Raw genomic sequence first — 22,081 nt, 5'->3', positions numbered from 1 at the left:
GGTAAGAAGCGACTGACCGTCAGATTGCTAGACAGAACAAGTCGCACTGCCACCACTCTCCAATGCTGACTTACTAATGGAAGGGAAAAATGCGGCAAAACTGCAAACAAAATGGCCACTGGAAGTTTTTCCCTTAACCAAAATGGCCACCGCGATGACTAACTGCTGGAAAAACGGCACCAAAATTCAAATCTGCAAAGCGATGGAGCAAACGGCTGGGTCCTCACACCACTGACCGTCACGGCAAACACTCAAGTATATTGCAAGCGGCTGGGCCCTCTTGCCGCTGACCGCTGCGTGAAGATAAAGGGTGATCATGGCAGCTCCCAAGCCGACTCGCATCGACCAGCAATTTAAAGGGACCATGCACGCTCGGAGAAGCCCGGAACAAGCGCCGGCAGCAAATAGCAGCAATAGACTCAAATACAAGAACTGAAAGGCAGACCTTATTTCTTTGCAGGATGAAGAAGAATTTGGTTGGAAAGTCCAAGTTAAGATTAAATTTCTGTTGATAGCCTGAAACCATTTAAAACATGTCCTTGGGCTAGGCTGAACTGAAAAAAACTGAGGAGCCGGAAGAGGAGGCGTGGCTAAAGATATTTCAATTCAGTCCAGAACAGTCAGGCAGAATTTAACCCATGCTTCGACTTTCCAAGCAGCGTACAAGAAAAGGAGCTTAGTTTTTTCTTCTCCATTTTATATGGTGGATAATTGCAAAAATGGAGTGCTGTTAATTTTAATCAAAAAGCTATGAAATATGCTAATATTCATTTAAGTTCTAGCATTGAACACGCCGTTTTGGATTATGGTCAGTACTTATATGTAAATGCATATTCACAAAATTGCCACATGCCACATTTGTTAGAGAGAAAATGATCTTTAGTATCTTTTTTTAAAGAATTAACAACTTTAGTTGATAAGATAGACCAGCCATGCAATGTTCAAGATTTTTAAGTTTATTTTTTATGACTTTTCTTTGATTCTTTGAGGATGGGGACCTCCTTAAATGCAGGGTCATCTTATTGTCTGGCAAATGCAGTAAATCATATGCTTGTGAGAGAAACATGGGAAGGGGAGGAGAGGGGAGGAGAGGAGAGGTCAACAAATACTGTAAATATTCCAGTTACCCAAAACATAGAAAGTTGAATAACTGTGTTAAACTGCATTAAGCACAGATAACTGTGTTATCACGTCTACAAAATAAAATAGCAGCAACAGGCCAACAACTTGGAAAATAAAACAAATTGTTTTAAATGCTTTTCAGTTGAAACACTAGAATAGTCAGCTCACAGTATCTACTCATTTAACTCCAACTGAACTTAATGGAAAAAGAAATCTAACCATTCTGAAGAAAAAATAGTGCAATTAAAAGTTTTAAATGAAACCTTTAATTTTGATAGACTGAATCATTCAATCATTTCAATGGACTTCCTATGCTTAGTCACAAAGTAATTCTTCAATTTTAGAGTCACAGCACAGTCTACAGGCAACTGAAAATAAGCTGCTATTGGCACAGTGGTTACAATGCAGTATTGCAGGCTAATTCTGCTGACTGCCAGCTATTCAGTAGTTCGATTCTCATTGGCTCAAGATTGATTCACCCTTCCATCCTTCGAAGGCCTACTTAATTTCCACAATGGATTAATGCAGTGGTGGATTTCAAATAATTTAACAACCAATTCTCTGCCCTAATCACCATCTGTGTGAGCATGGCTGGATGGGCATGTAACTGGGTGGGTGTGGCCAACTCGATGTTACTCATGTCAAGGGGTATCTTGCCTTGCCCAGTCTCTTCTCACCCCTCTCCTCCAGCCACTCCTCATCTCACCGGCCAGGCTCCTTAGGATCCCAACAGAAAGCAGTTGTTGGAGCTAAGCAGCCACCACGAGAAAGATTTGGCAAACATCTGGCACAGTTCAAATTGGATCTAGCCGAAAAGGAGGCTCAGCACAAACACCTCACTGATGACTACAAGCATAAACTTTCCAAGCAGAGGGATGACCTGCAGGAGTGCAAGGCCAGGTCCTGGCGCCTGGAAGCTTAGCAGGATGAGATGCTCAGCCAGTTCCAAGCCATTATGCAGTCTCACTGGAATTAAGCCCTTCGGCTCTTCACCACCAGCGGCACTTCCCTCCAGCCTTCGCCCAAAGACTCACGCTAGGAGGCTGAAGCAGACCCAATTTCAAGTCGGCATTTCTGGTCGCAAGAAGTCTCATGCTCTTAGGAAGTAATGGGATGGGAGTCTTCAGGCACTTAGCTTGGTCACCTGTTTAGTAGCTCCAGCCCCTCCCTCCATCACTGGGAGTCCAGGTGCCTCAGTGGGTAGCGAGTGAGACCTCGGCCAGGCTCCTCTGCAGAAAAGGACTTTGCAGGGGCCAATCTAGCACCTGGGCTGGCTAGAACACAATCTTACATACTCGGCCTTATTTGAGATTCCTAGCTGCAATGAACAGCAAAGTTAGGGTTGATGTCCACCAGCATCAATCCAGCAGACAAAATAGGAAAAGGGGTCAGAGAGAAACAGTCCAGTTGCCAAGGTATTATCTCTACACGCTTCCTCTCCGACTGTTGTGAGAGTGGGAGGCCAGCAAAGTGGAGAGCTTTGTCCCTGTCATCCCAGCAGCATGAGACTTCTCGCAACCAGGCCCTGAGCTCCCCTGAATCCAGTTGCCAAGATGCTCTCTCCACACACTTCCTCCCCTCGGGCGCCTTAGAGCTGCCTTGGGGTTTTGCCTACACGGCCATCACTTTGAGGGGGGCGGAGCAGGGCAGTTAGAGGAGTGTCGAGATGCTGAAATTGCCTCAGTCTGGCCAGACATAAAAGTGCAAAAAGGCAACTCTCTTTGGTGCAGCATGAGGAGGGAAGGAGAAGCAGCCTGTCAGTAGTCCCTTACTCTCACCCAAAGTATGAGTCGAGCCCAGCAAGGAGAGTTGGGAAGAAATACAGCAGTTGGTATAATGATAGCATTCTTGCTTGCACATCATTAAGACAAATGTAGTTTTTCCAAGTTAAAATTTAGTGCCTATTTGTCCTTCTGAAATGATTGTGATATCGTTTGTAGCCATACTCTACTCTACTCTACTAAAGTATGACTCAGTGATGCATTATCTTGTTTTAAAATAGTGTAAAACCATACCACTAGCAATCAAAACATTACACTATATTCTAAAATACTATACACAGAATATGTATATATAAATAAATAAGTAAATAAGTAAGTAGTAGGTACTATACCAGTGGGAAGTAGACATTCCAATGGAGTACACACCCGTTCCATAGCAGATTACTGTTGGGCTTTTAAAACTAAAATGAAATCAAAATAAATAAGTTACGATTCATGAAACCTAGTTATTAATGCAACATTTAATTATATTTAAATCATGCCAGAGCATAATATTTGTATAAAAGATTAGTTTAGAAGTAGCCACAAAAAAATCTATTTATAGAAAACCACAGACTGTTACATACAGCAGGTAACAGAAAGCCCATTCCAGATTGAGATTAATGTGCAAGTATGTTAGACATCAAATGGATTGATAGATAGTGCAATTTACAATTCAACAGCTTTGTAAATCTTGTGTTCTAGATAAGCAGGAAAATTGTAACATAAAGGACCCAAATTTGACTTCAATTTTTAACTGGTAAATATTGATTGTTGTAGAAGTTGTTCCCTGAAGTCAAAACTAAATAATGTATTTATTTTTATTTATTTAAAATGTATAGATTCATCTTTCTCATTCTTTATGATTCTGAGTAGTGTAGAAAGAATAAATATAGTACAATAACCAAGACTCTAACAGAATCAAATAAAGGAGGCTGGCAATAAGAAAGTGTGCATATCAAGCAAAAAAAAAAAAAAATAGGAGGAGGGGAATGGGGAAGAGAGCAGCAAGGTGATATTCAGTTAACATGAAAGTTTATGTGCTAACTGCCTCTTGTTCCTTTTTTAAAGATTTCTTTTATTCCACCTTTATTATTTTTACACATAACGGAGGACAATGACATATCTAATTTTCCTCCTTTTTCTTATTTTCCCACAACTAGGTGAGTTAGGCTTAGAGAGAGAGTAACTGGCCCAAAGACACTCACTGGCTTTTATATTTCAGTCAGAACTAGAATTCACAATCTCTTGGTTTCTGGCCTGGTACGTTAACCATTAAATCAAATTGATAGTATAATTGCCTCTTTAAAACATTTAACACTTGTAAACACCTATAAAAGTTTTAAATTTCCCAAAGAATTTAAGGATTTTAAGGAAATCAAGAAGGAGGAAAAAGAAGAAGAGGAAAGTTCCTATCATTAGTTTGCATATTGATAAAAGGAAAAATAAATATGGTATCTGTCTTGGGCTCCAACCAATACCTACATCAGCCAAGCAGATAAAAGTTGACACATGTTTATTATTGAAAGACTCTAAGACAGCTGGAGTGGAGAAGTAGATGAGAAATCTGTAAATAAAGCTGATAAAAAAGAAAATTCCTCCTACTCTACTTACTCTATCTATACCAAATAGATATGACCCTCTGAATTTGGTTGTTAGATCAGAACTTGGGAAACACCAATTACTGAAGTTTTTCTTTTCTCTGCATGAGCAATCACAGCACCATGATTCCCTGCACAGTTTAGCTTCTTATGCTGCTGGGATTGAAATAACTGCTACCTCTTCAATAAATCTTTCTTCTTTGAGGGGCGAGCAGAAACACATAATGAACAAATCTTGCTGCCAGGCAATGCTTACTGACTGCACAAACAGTAATTTTTGAATTTCTATCCATACATAAAAGTGTGGACCTTTTAACACTAGCATCTGAATTGTTTGTGCAAAGGAAGGAGCAGTCTACAGATGACATATTCAAAACAGTAACAGTATGGAGAATTATCAATCTGTGGCATCATGACCCTCCCCCACTCCAAAGGATCAAAATCATATAGGAATAGCTGCATACTTTAAACAAATGAGGCTGCCTTACTGATCACACTTAAAAGAACTAATACTGGACACTAGTTACCAGAAAAGCTGTTGTTCACTCTTAGTCATATTTTTCAGTGCCAACATCATATGCTCAATGTACATGCTATTGAATGACTTCCAAGCACTGTTCCCTCTAAGGTGCGCGGCCGCGCACGTGGCAAGAAAAAACCGTGCAGCAGTTTCCAACTGCCGCGCAGTGATTTCTACTGTCACAGGCGCCGGAGGTCCTTTGCAGACGGCTAGAACTGGCCGCCCGCAAAGGACCTCCCCGGACTTGTTTTGATGAGCGGGGGGGGGGGGCGACTGAGTTCAGCAAAGCAAGCCCAGGGAGGTCCTTTGTTGGCGGCCAATCCTAGCTGCTTGCGCCCAGCGCTGCGGCTAAAGTAAACCCCCAAAGGCCCTGCCGCTACCGGAATATCTGCTGCCGCCTCCTACTCCTCTAACAGCACCACCATATTTGCTGCCTGACGCTGCGGCCGAGGTGAAAGCCGCCAAAGCTCCCGCCAGCGCCCCCGCCCGTGACAGCGGCGCCTCCTCCTCCGTTCGGAGCACCTGAGCTGGGCCCCGCGTTACCCCTGCCCCCTCCTTCTCTGCTGTGCTTTTGAGGAGCCATGAGGCCGTGGGAGCCAGTAGGAAGGCGGCGGAGGGGGGCGGGAGCAGGGGGGGAAAGGCCTCATGGTTTCTCAAAAGCAAGGAGGAGGAGAAGGCAGCAAGGGTAACGCGGTGCCCAGCTCAGGTGCTCCGAGTGGAGGGGGGACGCGCCGCCGCCGCTGCCATGGGTGGGGGGCGCCAGCGGGAGCTTTGCCGGCTTCACCTCAGTCGCAGTGCCGGGCAGCAAATGTGGTGGTGCTGTTGGAGGAGGAGGAGGAGGCAGCTGTTATTCTGGTGGCGGCAGGGGCTCGTCGGCATCTTCAGCAGCAGCCCTGCCCCCTGTGAAAAAAACCGAAGATGGAGCAGATCCACGCAGATGACGTCGCCGCAACATGACTGGAGATGGAATTCTGGGAGTTGAAGTCCACAAGTCTTCAAGCTGTCAGGTTTGAAGACCAGTGCGTTTTTTTTCCCCAAAGGGTTAGTGGTGCCAGGATCTTGCAACTTGACAGCTTTAAGACTTGCATGCTTCAATGCCAGAGTTCCTGAGCCAACATGACTGGAGGAGGAATTCTGGGAGTTGAAGTCCACAAGTCTTCAAGCTGTCAGGTTTGAAGACCCCTTAGGGTTTTTTTCCCTAAAGGGTTAGGGATACACGGATCTTGTAACTTGACAGCTTTAAGACTTGCGTGCTTCAAATGCCAGAGTTTCTGACCCAACATTTTGGTTGCTAAGCAAGAGCGTTGTTAAGTGATACTATATAACACTTTTAATTAAGCAGGTACCTTGAAGAAACATAACTTTGAGTTTCAAATAATACTGATTTCGTTGTTGTCTTAGGTGACACCTGTGAAAAAAATTCAGGTGCTGCTCAGGCATGAAAATGTGCCGCTCAAACACTATACTTTTCTGCTCACACTGAAAAAAAAATTAGAGGGAACATTGCTTCCAAGCATGGCAGATCACAAAATAATTATGTTGATCACCTCACAATCCTTTAAATGTCCTCCAAAATGAAATCTTTCCAGAGCTCTTCCCAAATACATCAATTGAAACTGTTTCATGATGAGAAAAGGAGTCAATTTCTCACATATTATCAGGCTGGATTTATGCTGCATCTTATTATGGGCAGTGTGTCAAATGATGACAAAATAACTCTATCATGGTGCTTGATAAGACAACTTACAAAACAATATACAGAAGTAACATGAAATCAGGGTTGTAATCTTAGAATCAGACTTAATTAATTCTTGAAATCTTAACAACCAGACTTAATTACTTCTTTCGCAATTCTACCCAACTGGGAATAGGAAAAAATATTGAAAAGACATAATGAACTTAAACAATCCCTAAACCATGATTGAGCTGGTGTATCTGGACTTCCTATTTGATGGCTGCCATATTAAGAATTGCCATATACCTTCATACACCTGTAAGTTGACAACTCTACAAAGTCAGGAAAATATGAAATGTCACAGCAAACATGCAAGTCTAACACTTAAAACCAAATTGAGTCCTCATCAATAAGCTATCATTCTTACCTAATGATCTGATTCACCTTAATTTACTTGACAATTCAGCTAAGCAGAATTAATTCAAAGGCTCATTATATCACATCCCCACATTCCGTATCCAAGGACTTCAATCCATAGTTCCATCTGATACCATAGCAACTAATGCAAGATGAAGAATGTCATATACTGATAACTGTATCAGAACCTCCAGAAACCTACTTACCTATCTAGTGCATATAATACCTTAAACAACAAATGGATCACCATGAATAATAATATTCAGCAGGAATTCTGGATCATCCAGGAAAAGGTCCCAGCCGTTGAGGCTTTCTCATAGCAGTCAGAATGACATTAAGCCCCACAGAATCTTCTTTCCCTTGTGTCCTGCAACATCACTTTGGCGTAATAATTGATTCTGATTTCATATTTTTAAAACATAGATAGGACATAGTATTCCTACAAAAAACTTGGGTAATAGAAAAGAACAATCATCATAGATACAACTAATACCTACTGAGGGACAAGTATGAGTCCTATAGTATATATCATCCCTGTGCCAAAAACATGATTGATTTAAGTTCATTCCAAATGACAATCAGCAGTCTAGAAAGTGAACACTTGTCATTTGGAATGAACTTAAATCCAATAATTTTACTAAGCCAAATTTAGAAGCAGATCTAAAACAGAGCACTGCAAGCAGCAAACTAACAAAAGAAAATGTTAAGACCCATTGCATGGCAATGGTGATATATTTGGGAACTATTTTCTAAATATATCCAAATGCTGGCTTTCATTGAAGTTGTTTTATAATTTTTCCACCATTGTCACCACTCTGTAAATCTTCTTTGTCAGAAATATTCTAAATCTTGTCCAAAAATTTTATAGAGGTTCCACATTTTTGAAGGTCAAAATACTAACCCTCTTGATTTTAGACACTATTTTAAATACGTTGGTGTTCTGAACCCCCTTCTTCCCTCGCCAACACAGAACACGCTCCGGACCAAAACTACTTCAACAGGATTTATTGCACAGGCAGACAGACAGATCCTTGGCAGCAATCCACCACGACAAGAGTCTCAGAAACCTCCGACACAGAGACACAATAGCAGCTGTCCAGCATGCTAAGCTTCCAAGACAGAACTTTCCGAATAGTTCCTTTGTTGACTTCTGCAAAGGGCGTATGCTCAATCAATCCTTTTATAGACTGAAGGGGAGTCTACTTATCAGCAGCTGAGAGCAATTACCGCCGGTAACTGCGCCCTTGCTCCTTGCGTGACTCCTCCCCACTGCTCCAAGTAATGGCATCCTTTGGCTCTCACCACTGCTCCATGCCTCAGGCGCCTCCTGGTGGCCGACCAGACTCTCCGATCCCTGTTCAGAGTCAAAATCCTGCCCAGGGTCCTCCAGAGCCAACTCATAGGGACCCTCGCTCTCGGAGTCTGGTGGCAGCTCCAACGGCTCCTGCTGGGCCACAACACGTTGGTATGGGAAATCCATTCCTCACAATACACTTCCTGTTTTTTCAGGGTAAGAGGTTAATCCAAACTGATCTTAAAGATAAAATAATATGTCAAAATGAAGCAGAATCCTTCACCAGCAGTGATGATGTGCTAAACAGATTTCTGTTTTTGCAAAACAGAAATAAATGAAGATCCAGGGGTATCTTGTTAAAAGAAGAAAATGGTCACTGTCCAGTCACACCAAAAAGCTAGAAGGCTAACTGCAGCATTAAGAGCAGCCATTACTTCTTTGAGATAAGTAGCAATCACACTCTGAAGGATGCGAAATGTATTTGAATATTAGTAGCTTGGGTTGGTAGTTAGGCTGTTGGTTTGACGTCTGAGCCTGGCAATTTGGTTACAAATCATTCAAGGAGACAACTTGGTTTCATCATCATTTGAGGAGACATTGTCAGTGTGTTTTGAGTTTTGCTTGTCTGTCAAAATACATATCTTTAAATACCTTTTAGTAAGATGCAAAGTAATTTGAATGTTGTTTGTTCAGACATTTCTGAGTCATAGTCTGATTTTGGACTGTTTGATTGGCTGTTTGTTGTTGCTGGGCTATAGTTAAATAACATTTGTGTGATGCAGATTAGGATTAGACCAGGGTGAAATTCAGCAACTGGTTCTGACAGGTTCTGGAGAACCAGTAGCAGAAATTTTGAGTAGTTCAGAGAACCAGCAAATACCGCCTCTGGCTGGCCCTAGAGTGGGGTGGGAATGGAGATTTTGCAGCATCCTTCCTCTTTCATGCCCACCAAGCCACGCCCACAGAACCGGTTGTAAAAAAAATTGAATTTCACCACTGCATTCGACTCTAGTATTACACATCACTGGATGAAAAAAAAATATGTTTGTGCATAAGCTATGATATACTTGGTATAGCTTTAAATGCTGCAATAGTAAGTGTTTTATAATTCAACATTTCGGGAAGCGATTCCAGAAATCAGGAATGTAGGAGGTACCACAATAGAAGAACATGATCACCAATATATGATGGTACTGAGAAAAGTCATATCCTTAAATATTGAATAACAACAAATTGTTCATTTTAAAGTTCATGAAATAATGCCTAGAATCTAGGAGACATAATGAATAATTGCAGTAAATCGGATCTGAAGTAAACACAAATGAAGATATGCCAAAGTAGTCTGTCAAGAAAGAGATACAGGGAATCATGATAATGGTAAATTGATAATGGTAAATAGTAAATTGGATCTCAAAATGTTATTCTCAATCAGGGTGTCCTCCTCTAAATGACTTATTAATCCATTCTTGTACAGATGTTTTCTCATCTAAACATCGAAACAGAATGATTATGGGCAGACAAAAAAGCAATGCGATCATACTGCCAACTTCCTCACTAACTATATAGGAAGCTGACAGGGAGAATCAGAAATCACTCTTCCTCTTCAGATAATCCAGAGTCTGCTATTTTTCTGGAGAGAGGGGGAATTAGGAAGTGAGGAACTATACAGAAAACTGCGCCCTCACTCCCCATTCCAGAAAAGGGTTGACCCTTTGACATCTAGAAGTCCCCAGCCATCCTATCTTATCATAAGGTCATAAGGCCTTGCCCCAGCTAACTCGATTTAGAGGTCACTGGAAGGCAGGAAAGAAGATGGGGATACATCTCTCCTCCCTTCCCTTTTTCCACATACTTACAGGTATCTAGGAAATGTGCAGTCAGAATGTGCAGTGATGCTGAAGTAGCCCCAGTTTTGTCAAATTTCAATCACGCAGGAATTATGGTCCCACATAGCCCATTTCAGATATGTTGATACAAAAACTATTGCCCTATTTTGCCTAATTGAATTTACAATCAGATACAAGAGTTTTAGTAGAATATAGATGGCATTGGACTTCATCAGAACTTAAAGAATTCCAAGTACAGCATCTATTTTGAAATTGTAGGATTCTTCTAAAAGAAGTAATGCTTCCTCAGATGCTGTTATATGAGTTATAGAAAGCAGACATAGAATCAAAAAGTTAAACAGACTAATTGAATTGTGTTGAAAGTTGCATGAATAAATAATGCTTCTGAGAAAAGAGCATGTGAGGAAGTTGGTTTCTTTGTAGAAGTTGAATCTATCTGTATTTTAGGGAGTAATGGTATGTTCCTTGCAATAAAAGGGTTTTATTAAAATTCTACTTTGTTTCAAATCAGAGATGAGTACATACAGTTCTTCATAAAAACAGCCATTCTTTCTTGTGTGATTCTTCCTCATAAATGAACCACACGCTGATACAGATTGCCTAGTCCTGCCTCTTTTTCAAATGCTTGCAACACCAATTTTAATCAAAATGCAAAAAGCAATGGTCTAATAGGGTAAGACAATGTTTTCCCTTTCGAGAGCTGCATGTGTTGACACAATGCATGTACAAAAATGGAGGAGCCTCATCAGAGCGGCACAGTACTGCTTTCATCCTTTCTCTCCATTCTGCAAACACCTTGCTCACTCTCTAGGAAGCAAAGTTTTATTAAAAGACAAGGATGCAGAAGTAATCAAACATATACTTAGGGCTAGGCTTTGATTATTAGACTATAATCTAAAGCACACCCCTATAAGCCCCACAGAAGACAAGGAGAATTATTTCTAGCATGTTTACTAGAAAACCAATCCTGCTCAAATCTATATAGGAAAAACCTTAGCAAATAAAGCATTATTGTACAGCATTACAATACAGCATTTTATAGTTGATGTTCATTTATTTTAGACATAAGCCCTAGAAACATGTGAACTCCCTTCCTAGTAACCACTCTTAAGATGAGGCTACATAATTTCCCTCTATTATTTAGTTAATTTTAAGCAGTACCTCTAACTAGTTTTCCTCCATGTTGCTCTTTTGTCTCTGGATTTTGAACTTTTTATTGTACCTTACTTAGTTTTATCTGATGCATTTTCTCTGCCAACAGTTGTTGGGCAAAGGATATAATACCTAAGAACTGGAGTTAAAATGAATGTAATAAACTATTATTAATAAGTGCCTATTTCTTGCCTGCCTTTCCATATGGGAATACATTCAGTCTAAAAGAAGGAACATTTAACAGCAAGAAATAACATGTATCATAATAGTTACCAAGAGTACAGTTTACTATTGTTTAATTATAGGAAAAACACAGCTTAATTTATAGCATTATTCTGTCCCAAACCATGTACTTAAATTAGCTAAACTATCAGTAAAGAGAAAAATATATCTGAGCATAAGAAGCATCCCTCTTGAAGTATCTCCCTCAAGGCTCACATATTTAGAAGTAAATCCAAAGCTCCTCTCCATCACCTACTGGTGTATTTTTAAAATAATCATTTGCCAAAAGTCCAAACTGGAATGTCACAAATTTAACAGCTTAAACTAAAGTATATAAAAATGCAGTTAATCAGTACATTAGTGATATCTGTACAAGCAGTATTATTTAACCTGTAATCCTATGTGTATCACTTGGGAACAATGAGTTCTGAGTAAGCATTCATGGGATGGCCCTGGAATGGATTTATTAAAGCAAATAAATTCTGAAAACAGCAGAGATGAACCAGATTATGAATAAGAAAAATCTATACTCACAAAAGATCTGTAATTATTTATCTGCCTATTGTTTGTAAGGAGTTTCCTGAGTTCTGTGCAGTGCTTAAATAATTATACAATAATAAAAACTCTATGCCAGAAGTGTCATGCTGAAATAAAGCACTTTCTCCAATAATGATGGTACAATCAATAAAGTTTTGTGGTTTAAAGGAATACATATTTAGAAACATTAAATGTTGTATGATAGAAGCAGGTGTATGTGTATAAAGATTGTAAGAATCACACACATACACATCTTTAAAAAGCAAGATTTATGAAATTTGTAAATCTATAAGAAAATCTGACCCAATGGGATGTTTTCTTGAGACTCCAGACAATACTGTGGATAACCAAGAAACAAAATAATGGTTTATTGAACAATTTAACCTAGCCAAGCAAGCCAATGCATGCCTTCATTATTGTCTGTTACAGTCAGTGAGACCTTTAAACTGGATTTTTTTTCCACTTATTGCGCCCTTCTTAAAGACCTTGTTATTTGATGTTGCTAAAGATATTGTGGTATCATTTATGTATAATCCACTTTTTATTATTTTTATAAATAACTCAATAACTGATTTCTTTTATTTTCCCCATCTATGAGGTTGCTTAGGATAAGAGTAAGTGACTGATCCAAGTCACCCAGATAGCTTTCAGACACAAGGTAAGACAAGAATTCCCAATCTCCTAACATCTAGTCAGGTGCCTTAACTGCTAGATCAACCCTAAGTGAAAACTGCAGGGCATTGGTCCTTTTCCTTTAGTGCTAAGTTATAGCTTAGTTCCATGAAGACATTTTAGCAATATCTTCTTTAAAACTCAGTCAATAAACATTTATACTGCTCTTACCTCAGCTGCAAAAGTCACAACGATCACTATATGGTATCAACGTTTCTCCCTAGGGCAGGGGTGTCAAACTGGATTTATTTGCGGGCCAGATCAGCATTGTAGTTCTCCTCCACAGGCCAGTGGGAGTGGGGCGGCGGTGGGGTGGGGGTGGGGGAGAGATAGGATGGAGGCCTCCTACAACACTCTGCCTGTTTTCGGCCTGAACAGCCTCCTGCAATATTTTACTGGCCAAAATGGGGAACGGGGAGGCCGCATGTGGCTCGTGGCTCACTTCACCCTCCATGGTCTCCTGTAAACTCTGCTGGCCAAAAACAGGCATCCTGGACTGATCCTTTGATATTTCCAGGTCAGCCTGGTAAGCCGGATTTAAACACCCTAAGGGCCGAATCTGGCCTGCGGGCCTTGAATTTGACACCCCTGCCCTAGAGAGATACATGTAGTAGTCTCTAGGTTTTTGCAGCCAAAAACTGGAAGACTCCCTAAGTTCTCAATACAAGTATTGAATAAAGCCAAGAAGACACAGATTTTAGTCTTTCCTCATCCACAGAAGCTCCTTGGGCCACTTTCTCTCTCTCAGGCCAGACTGCTAAGCGGGGGTTGCTGTGAGGAGGAAAAAGATGCAGGAGGAAAACGTTGACTCCCCACCCCCAAAAAATAAGCATAAGACCCCATTTGTTTATTTTGGCAACGGCTCTAAAGGAAATATTTAAACTTTTCTCTAAAGTGTTATTCTTATCTAAATTATAAATTCTAAGCAAATTATTTTTAAAACAAAGGTGCCATCCCTTCCTCCAAGTAGGCGACCTAGTCCTTTTATCTTCTGGAAAACTGTGGGAGGTGGGTTAGACTGATAAGACAGTTAATCAAGGTTACCAATATTGTCTTGGGTTTAATTTTAATCTGCCATGTTCTAGTTTCATGTTGTACTGATATGTTCAACTAGCTAGAGTTAAAAAGAATACATGTGTAAAAATGTTATAATGCTCTTTTATGTATAAAATAAAACCATGATACATAATAAATCAGTTAAGATACAGGGCAAATGTGTTCAGATTAGTCTGCCTTTCTTTGCATCTGGGATTTGTTGTTTTCATTTGGAATTTTTGAGTGATTTGCTACCCATCCATTTCTATCTTTAGGAGTCTAATAAAAGCAAGAAGACAATTATTATAGGGGGAAAATAGCGTAAGGAGCTTAAAACACAGTCCCCTCATCAAGTGCTAATGCAAACATTTAACATTCTTTGATTTCTTTCTTTGATATTGACATCCAAAAATTTAATCATCCTGCTTGTGAGATAATTCATTCATGGTATTTCCAGATTTTTTTCCATAGTGCCCCAGAATTTCTCTGACAAGTGATAAACTTGTTTGTTTAAATCCACCTTGGAGGCATTTGGGGAGATCTGAATTATTATTTATAAAACAGATCTCTTCCTTAAAGCCACAACACCCCTCACTGGCAACCAGAGCCTTCTTTACCAAAGGATGTGTTGGAAGGTATGCAGCGGTCTGAGTTGTGGTATATTTGGAAAAAGTGGGCAGAGGGATTAAATTCCTGTCCAAGTTCATACGATAAAAGCCTTCTTCTCCTGTTTCTAATGAGATCAGGATTGAGAAAGTTAACATGCAATCTCACGGCAAGTCTGAAGCTTAGGACCTCGCTGTGGAAATTAAGATCCGTCAAGATCTCTGGAGGCCTCTCTTAATTAAGGGCAGGAAGAGCCTCTACGCTTTCACTTTATCCCTCGACAGGTTGTGAAAGAGAAGAGACGTAGAAATCAAAAGAAACGTTAAGACGCTACAAAAAAAAAACACTACCTAGGGTCAAGATCCACGTTCCTACACGCTCTTCTTAGGGATAGGTCGCAGGGATCTCAGAGGAATTTACTGCCAAGTAGTTGTACAGTTTGAAAAAATCATTGTCGCCGCCGCTACAGCCGTCTCTTGAAACTAAAGCCTGTCTCTCGCCCCTTACAGAAAACACGAAGGAATTAATAAGCAAAGGTGGGGGGAGGAGTATTTAGCTCTGCAGAGAACCTGATGTCGCCGGCTCACCTTCCCAGTCATGCATTTCTCCAAATATTCCTTTTGCACTGGCGCGCCGCAGACTCTGCGTGTAGGAGAAATGAGAGAGCGATCACATCGATTGCAACGATAATCACCGACTCGGCATTTGATTTGTAACAGTGCCGGTAGCCACCGGGAAAGGAAGCGGAAGGAAGGCTGTCCCTATTGCCGAGAAACCGAAGCAAAAATAAATAAATAAGGTAGGTGGTATGAGAAAAGCACTTCCTTTAGAATGGAGGATGTCTCGTAGAAAAAGTTGCTACTGCCAACTGCGTGGCTTCCCGTTCGTGGCCCTTTAATTATTCCAAATCAGGAAAATACAGAGACGTTTGAAACAAGCGTTATCACCTACTTTAACCTCCGCAGTGCTTGGTAGCATTGCGACAAGCCATGCGACAAATCAAAGGTACAATCGCATCTTTGCAAATGGAAGAATAAATTACAGGCTTTCTTCTAAAATCAGGTTTAGGAACACAACATTTCAGGCCACGGTCATAACTTTTTCAACCTTAAGATGTATTCCTAAGGACTACTTTAAAATTAAGGACCATTTCTCCCTTGTTTCCCTAAAATGCTTATGTGGCCTCTCTTTTGCTACAGATTTTAAAAGTAGGTTTAGTGTCTGTACTTTGCAAATAAATTCTGAGAGGCTTTTATTATTTTGAATATCTTGGTGTAATCTGCAATTATTTGCAGATCTATATTTTGCTACAATGATTTTAAGCAAATCATACTGTAATAAATTATCCATTTTCTGTGGAAACTAATGTTAAATGATTGAATTGATTGTCCAAGGCCATGAACACAATTTAGGTGTTTGTACATATCTGAAACAGTTGTAAAGATGGGAAATGGGTACATGGAGAATTTCACATGTATATCTTCTGAGTTGCCCAGAATCACTTAGGTGAGATTGGGGTTTGTGTGTAGAAATTAAATAAATAAAAAAAAATAACTTGGATTCTTGAAGAGCTTGACTAGATAGGCAGTGGTCAGAAATGCCAAATATGTCCTCACATCCTCTTTACCAGAACCATGACCATATGTACAGGTACAAAAGTTTCAAATCATGCAGCCATATAATACATATATAGCCTGTTCACCTTTGCAAAATTACAGAACCTCCAGTAACCAACTGGTTACTCTAGATGATTATTTAATTTATAATTCCATCCACAGAAAACTCAAGAACTTAGGAAATGCTGTTAAGAATCATATGGGAGGGGGAACCAGCTGCAGTAAGAATAATGGAAAGTTCCTGCTTAGTGTCTGCTGCAAGAAGCATCAAAGTCAGAATGGCATCAATTGCAACATTTTCATAATTATCACACACACATTTATTATCCTGGAAACCAATGCTCCCCTATATCTAATGAAGGAATTGGACAAATTTATCCAGATGATGCTATTACGCAAGATGAGATCAGCAAATCATGTAGAGAGCAAGAATCTCAATGGATCAATGCTTTGAGCTTGCAGAGGCTTCTAATTGTATATTGATTTTTCATGCCATGCTAATCATTTTTATTGGTAAAACACAATATTTCTATACACAATCTGAGAACTGTTCAGAGATTATTATACTCTGTGCGGAAAATTCTGTTCATATGCCTAACGTGAAACTCTTTATTTTCATGTAGCTTGTTATTATTTACATACCTTTCATTTTATTCATTCTTACCCATTTAAAATTTTGTATCTTTTGTAATGGCTATTGCCTCCAGTCAGCAAATCGTATAGCATCTAATCTGCCAGCTTCATCATTTTGTCTTCAATTATTCATTCTGTAACACAAAGTCTCCAAACCCGCATTACAAATTAATCAAAAATGATGTTTCAGCTTATAAAAGGAGTAAGGATGATTTATGCAGGTAATAATCCTTATTTTTCAATATTCCTATTCTTTTTAATTAGCCTGTTTGTTAAAAGAACAAACTGTGACTCTAATCTCTTCTTCCCAATAAACTGATAGTGGAAGCATTGCCAATCTTACCAACCCAGTGGTGGGATTCAAATAATTTAACAACTGATTCTCTGCTCTAATGACTGGCTGGGTAGGCAGCTGGTTGGTCATGTGACAGGTGGTGTAGCCAACTTGACATCACTTTTGTTGAGGGCCGCTTCACCTCATCTGGACCCTTCTTGCCAGGCCCAGCCATGCCTCACCCCTCTTCTCCTCTCCTAGCCGCTCCTTGTCATGCCCAGCCTTGCCTTGCCCGGCCTCTTCTCATCATGACCACAATTGAGCCCAAAATTTATGTTGCTAAGTGAGAAATTTATTAAATGAGTTTTGCCCCATTTCATAACTTTTCTTGCCAAACATTTGTTAAGTGAATCACTGCAGTTGTTAAAGTTAGTAACACATCTGTTAGGTGAATCTGGCCTCCCCATTCACTTTGCTTATCAGAAGATTGCAAAAGGGGATCACATGACTCTGGGAGACTACGACCGTTATAAATGTGAGACAGTTCAACCATCTGAATTTTGATACATGACTCTGGGGATGCTGCAATGGTCATAAATGCGAAAAATGGTCACAAGTAATCTTTTTCAGTGCCATTGTGACTTTGAATGGTCATTAAATGAACTATTGTAAGTCAAGGATTACCTGTACAAAAATGCAAATAGAGCATTATGTTGTAGATGCCATTCCTACAAAGGCTTTGATGGATGGCAGCAGACCTGTCTGTGTGTTCAACCATTAATTCAGATTTTTTTAATCACGAATCATTATTGGTTGGTATATACGCCTGGAAAAAAAATTATTTAGTCCTTCAAATGTAGCATATTTTTATGCTCTTCAAGTATCTGAAACTTTAAAGCTAAAGGCACAGTTCTTTAAGCTTAATCCTTCCCCCCCCCTCCCACCCTTAATTAAACAAGCAGTGTAGTGATGGGCTTCAGCCGGTTCGCTGAACTGCTCAGAAAGTTAGCTACTGGTTTCTTGAAATGGCGCAAACCAGCTGATCCCACCACTGGTCATACCTCCTGTTTGCAGATAGTATTTCTACCTGACTAGACATGTGCCAACTAAATCTTTTTATTTTTAGAAGTATCAATTGGGGAATATTTTGATTACACTAATATTAAAAAGCCTTCAGCAGTTAGAAAATAATAAATAGTATTCACTCATTTCTACTAGCATATTAAACTTACTGGGATGATTGATATGACGAAATTAGTATCAATTATTATCTAACTTTGTGTAGGCCTTAGTACAAAAGTTATAGTCTATGATTTCATTCCACTTATTTGTCAGAATCAGAGCTCCTTTGAAAAATGATGCTATGCTCTACAGTAGGGGGCAGCAAAGGAACATCACTGCATAAGTGAAAGGACACCAATAATATATTGGACACCAAAAATTGTAGGTATCTCTCTTGATGCAAAGTAAATTGCGTAATACTCTACTGCTGTTTTATGTCTGAATGAAATTATTCAAGCAATTGTTATATAATGTTATATGTTAAATATTTCACTTCATTTCTTTTTGTTTTCTATGTACAGTATATGTGTATGTATACAAAATACATAATAAGTAAAGGAAATGTGAATATTAAAAGCTAGGTAAATTGTGCATGCTAGAGAAGGTTTGCATTCTAGTTCAAAATAAAATGTACCATTTATTTAATTAAATTAGGGTATGTTTTGTCCTTGAAAATTCCACATTTGCACAATTATTATTTTCTAAGGATCAACTATCATGTTTCTCTGTTTCTGGTACTTTGGATTCTTTTATTCCAAGCACACACTACCTGAGAGTATGTTATCATTCTGTTATAATGGCTCATGTGGTTAGGTTGCTGGGTTGGAGGTTAGCAAGCTCGTATTTGAGACTCTTGTGCTGCCGTGGGATGGGATGAGTTCACCTCCTTTGCTCCAGCTCCTGCTGGCTACATAAAAAGAGTCCCCAACTGGGCATCCCCCAGGCAACGGTGATATCACTGGCCAATCATTTCAATCTGGAAGCCCCTCGGCGTTTCTGATGTGTATGATATGAGTACATATGAGGGCCAAATATATTGCTAAATAAGATAGGATTGGTGTTGAGGGACTATTGAGCTTTAGAAGCAACAATCTAATGCCATATTTAGGCCTGCCTTCCATGTCCTTCCTCCCTAAAACAGAGCAGTTCATCCATATTTATGTAGAACCCAACTTCTATTTTCCTTTCTTTTTAAGACTTCATTAACTTGGGCAAATAGCTCTGCAAAATGCAGTAAAAATCTTATTATAAGATCTCACTAGATACTACAGTTGTCATAAGAAAGTCATGTTTGACTTAAATAACACTCTGTATTTTTCTATCAAAATTTAGGGTCAGATGTAGGAGGAAAAAGTCATTTCTGATGTGAAATCAAATTATTTGTCAGGGGAGAGCAGAAACAAGTATCCAATGAACTACTGTATGAATTATATCCTTTGCTGTGATTGTTTTTATTATTGAAAAAGCAAGAAATAAATTTGATGAAGCATGAAAGCAAACTATCCTTCATTTTCTTGTACATCTTGCATACTTTCCACTTTCACTAATAAAGCCTTAGTGCAATATTTTATTAATTGCAATCTACTTTTTTGAGTGCTTTATCTCTTTAAATACCATGCTAAAGGAATATAAGCTCCATTATACACAGGAGTGGCAAACTGCCAAGTTCTGTTAATGATTTCTGGTACAAATAAAAATTTCCTTATTGTTCGTTTTGTTTGTTTGTTTTATTGGATTTATATGCCGCTCTTCTCCCAAAGGACTCAGGGCGGCGTACAGCATTAAAAAACTCATATTACAAAACTTAAAAGAAAATTAGAAACAATCCAAGAAACAAACCAAATTAATATAACACTAACATTTTTAAAATTAGATAAAATTAACAGGCTGGACCGGCTTGCTGGAAAAGCCAACTTTTTAGGGTGTGTCGAAATGGGTCTCTTACTTGAGTAGGGGTTGGACTAGAAAACCTCCAAAGTCCCTTTCAACTCTTATCTGTTATTCTGTTTGTAGAGGGAAGAGCCATGTTTCTATATCTGCAATGTGCAGAGTTAACTAGACATTTAGCAATACAGTCTTGAAAGAGTCAAGATGAAAGCAGGAGCTATGTAATAAAGGCATTTTATTTTTTCTAAAAATGAGAAGTATTATACCTAAATCCATTGTGAGATTAACATTATTTTAATTGGTACATGACTAATAATAATACTAATTATAGTGGCAATAACATTCTAGTAGTGTTAAGTAATTATTGTACCCTGTTTTTTCTCAGGAAACAAAAAACAAGAAGTAACCAATATTCTCTGACCTTAAAAATTAAGAAGATTAGTTAGTACTTGGCAGGAAAACCACTAGGGCCGTGATGGCGAACCTATGACACATGTGCCAGATGTGGCACGCAGAGCCCTCTGTGGGCATGTGCGCCGTAACCACCTTGGTTCTATCACGCGCATGCATTCCAGCCAGTTGGTCCAGTGCGCATGCCAGCTGCTGTTTTGTACTTGCACATGTGCATGCAGCCAGCTGCTTCTGGGTTCTGGCATTGCATGCGCAAAGATCAGCTTTCCGGCACACATGCCTGTGATGGAACCTAGAAGTGCAACTGGCCACTGCGCGCATTGGCACCAGCCAGTTACTCTCTTCTGGATTCTGGTGCTCTGGCACGCTTGCACGCATGTAAGTGCATACGCTTTTCTAAAAAAACTAAATAATTAGGAATAGATGTCTGGCTATTCCCTACGACGACCAGAAAGAAAAGTATGCTTTTATTCCACAAATTTTAATTTCAGTATTACAGATACTGGAAGGATGAAGAGAGGGAAATAATGAAAATGATGTTACCAGAGATTAATTTAATTCCATTTAGCCATAAAGGTTCAATAGAACTGTTGATAAGGAAAAGAAAATGATACTATGACAATTCAAATGTGAGATCTGCCATCAAGTGTATTGAGATTATAAACTACATCCATTCTTAGACCTTCCCTACAGTTTCTGCATGATGCAAACTTCAAAGCACTGTCATTGTTTATAAATAAATAGCAAATGCAAATACCCTTACAAAAATCTTAATCTCTCACAAAAAAAGATATTTCTCCCCACTCAGATAAAGCTCATATGCAATGAGGTGTTCTATCATAAATGAAGGCAAATATACATATCCCAGGGTAAAGTTGCAGGATACAAAGTGGGTCATTCAATGGGCCTAGAAGACTTTTAGTCTTCCAAATACTTAGTTTTGTAAGTACCAAGTACAGCTACTCACAAGCCTAAGTCTTGGCAGCACAAGGAAACTGACTTAATAGCCATCCATCAATGCTCCAATCAATAAACCAATAAAAAGCTACACTCTATCAGGCACCATATAAATACTGTGCATGGAACAGTCCAAAGCATACATTCTTTGAAGAGAGAGAAGTTCCCAGTGGATGGGTTCCAGTATGAGTCCAAAAGTTCAGAAGACTAAATCTCTGGTCCTGATGACTGATCCAGATTGGATCCTGAAGTTGTTCTGTCTTTGTGACCATTTTATTTCTCATGGTACAGACTATCCACCCTGTACTTTAGCCTACCTCTCAACTTGAATTTCAATCAGTCCATTCTGGGAAAAGCCTAAACTCTGGTCTCCAGAGTACTATGGAGAAAAGGTGTAATTACTTTATTAATGAATTTGCTGATCATTATATAAATAAACTCTCCCTTGCAATCACAGCATGCAATATCATGTTAAATAAATCATTTTGTGTAGCTTTATACTTAATTTGCAGAGCTTATTAGTTTATCATGATGAATGGACAACATCTTGTTATAGGCCATATATACAGGGATTTGCTTACATAGCAGCTGTCCATTAATTATTTCTGAACAGTCATTGATTGAAACCATTCAATTCCTTAATTCTGAGTACTCATACAAGTAGGATCATATGTAATAATTATGGGTGGAGTATATTATAAAACTGATTACCATATTTTTCAGAGTATAAGACACACCCTTTTCCCTCAAAAAAAGGTGAAAATCTGTGCATGTTATACAA

The 22,081-nt window shown here is 39.2% G+C and overlaps 1 protein-coding gene and 1 long non-coding RNA gene across 6 annotated transcripts in view; one reads left to right on the top strand and one right to left on the bottom strand.

Moving 5' to 3' along the window:
• TPK1 (thiamin pyrophosphokinase 1) overlaps positions 1-15,177 on the bottom strand; it is a 524,197-nt gene extending 509,020 nt beyond the window's left edge. For 3 of the 5 annotated variants that reach the window (XM_081971059.1, XM_081971056.1, XM_081971060.1), the window contains exons 1-2: positions 15,048-15,177; positions 3,236-3,304 (exon numbers count right to left, since the gene is read on the bottom strand). In XM_081971059.1, coding sequence (XP_081827185.1) covers positions 3,236-3,278 — 43 coding nt within the window. In that variant the 5' untranslated portion in view covers positions 3,279-3,304; positions 15,048-15,177. Of the gene's footprint in view, positions 1-3,235; positions 3,305-14,810; positions 14,989-15,029 lie in introns of those variants that run through there. The other 2 variants (XM_081971057.1, XM_081971058.1) reach the window with 2 other exon arrangements.
• On the top strand, positions 15,127-19,716 carry LOC309401807. Its single transcript, XR_014176803.1, has 3 exons — positions 15,127-15,259; positions 18,319-18,426; positions 19,378-19,716. It is a non-coding gene; the product is annotated as an uncharacterized lncRNA (long non-coding RNA).
• The last annotated feature ends 2,365 nt before the right edge of the window (positions 19,717-22,081 follow it).

Source organism: Natrix helvetica (genome assembly GCF_964273705.1).
Source record: "Natrix helvetica genome assembly, chromosome: Z".
Lineage (NCBI taxonomy): Eukaryota > Metazoa > Chordata > Lepidosauria > Squamata > Natricidae > Natrix > Natrix helvetica.
The sequence above is the reverse complement of the archived record's forward strand: the minus strand, read 5'-3'. Positions and strand labels throughout refer to the sequence as shown.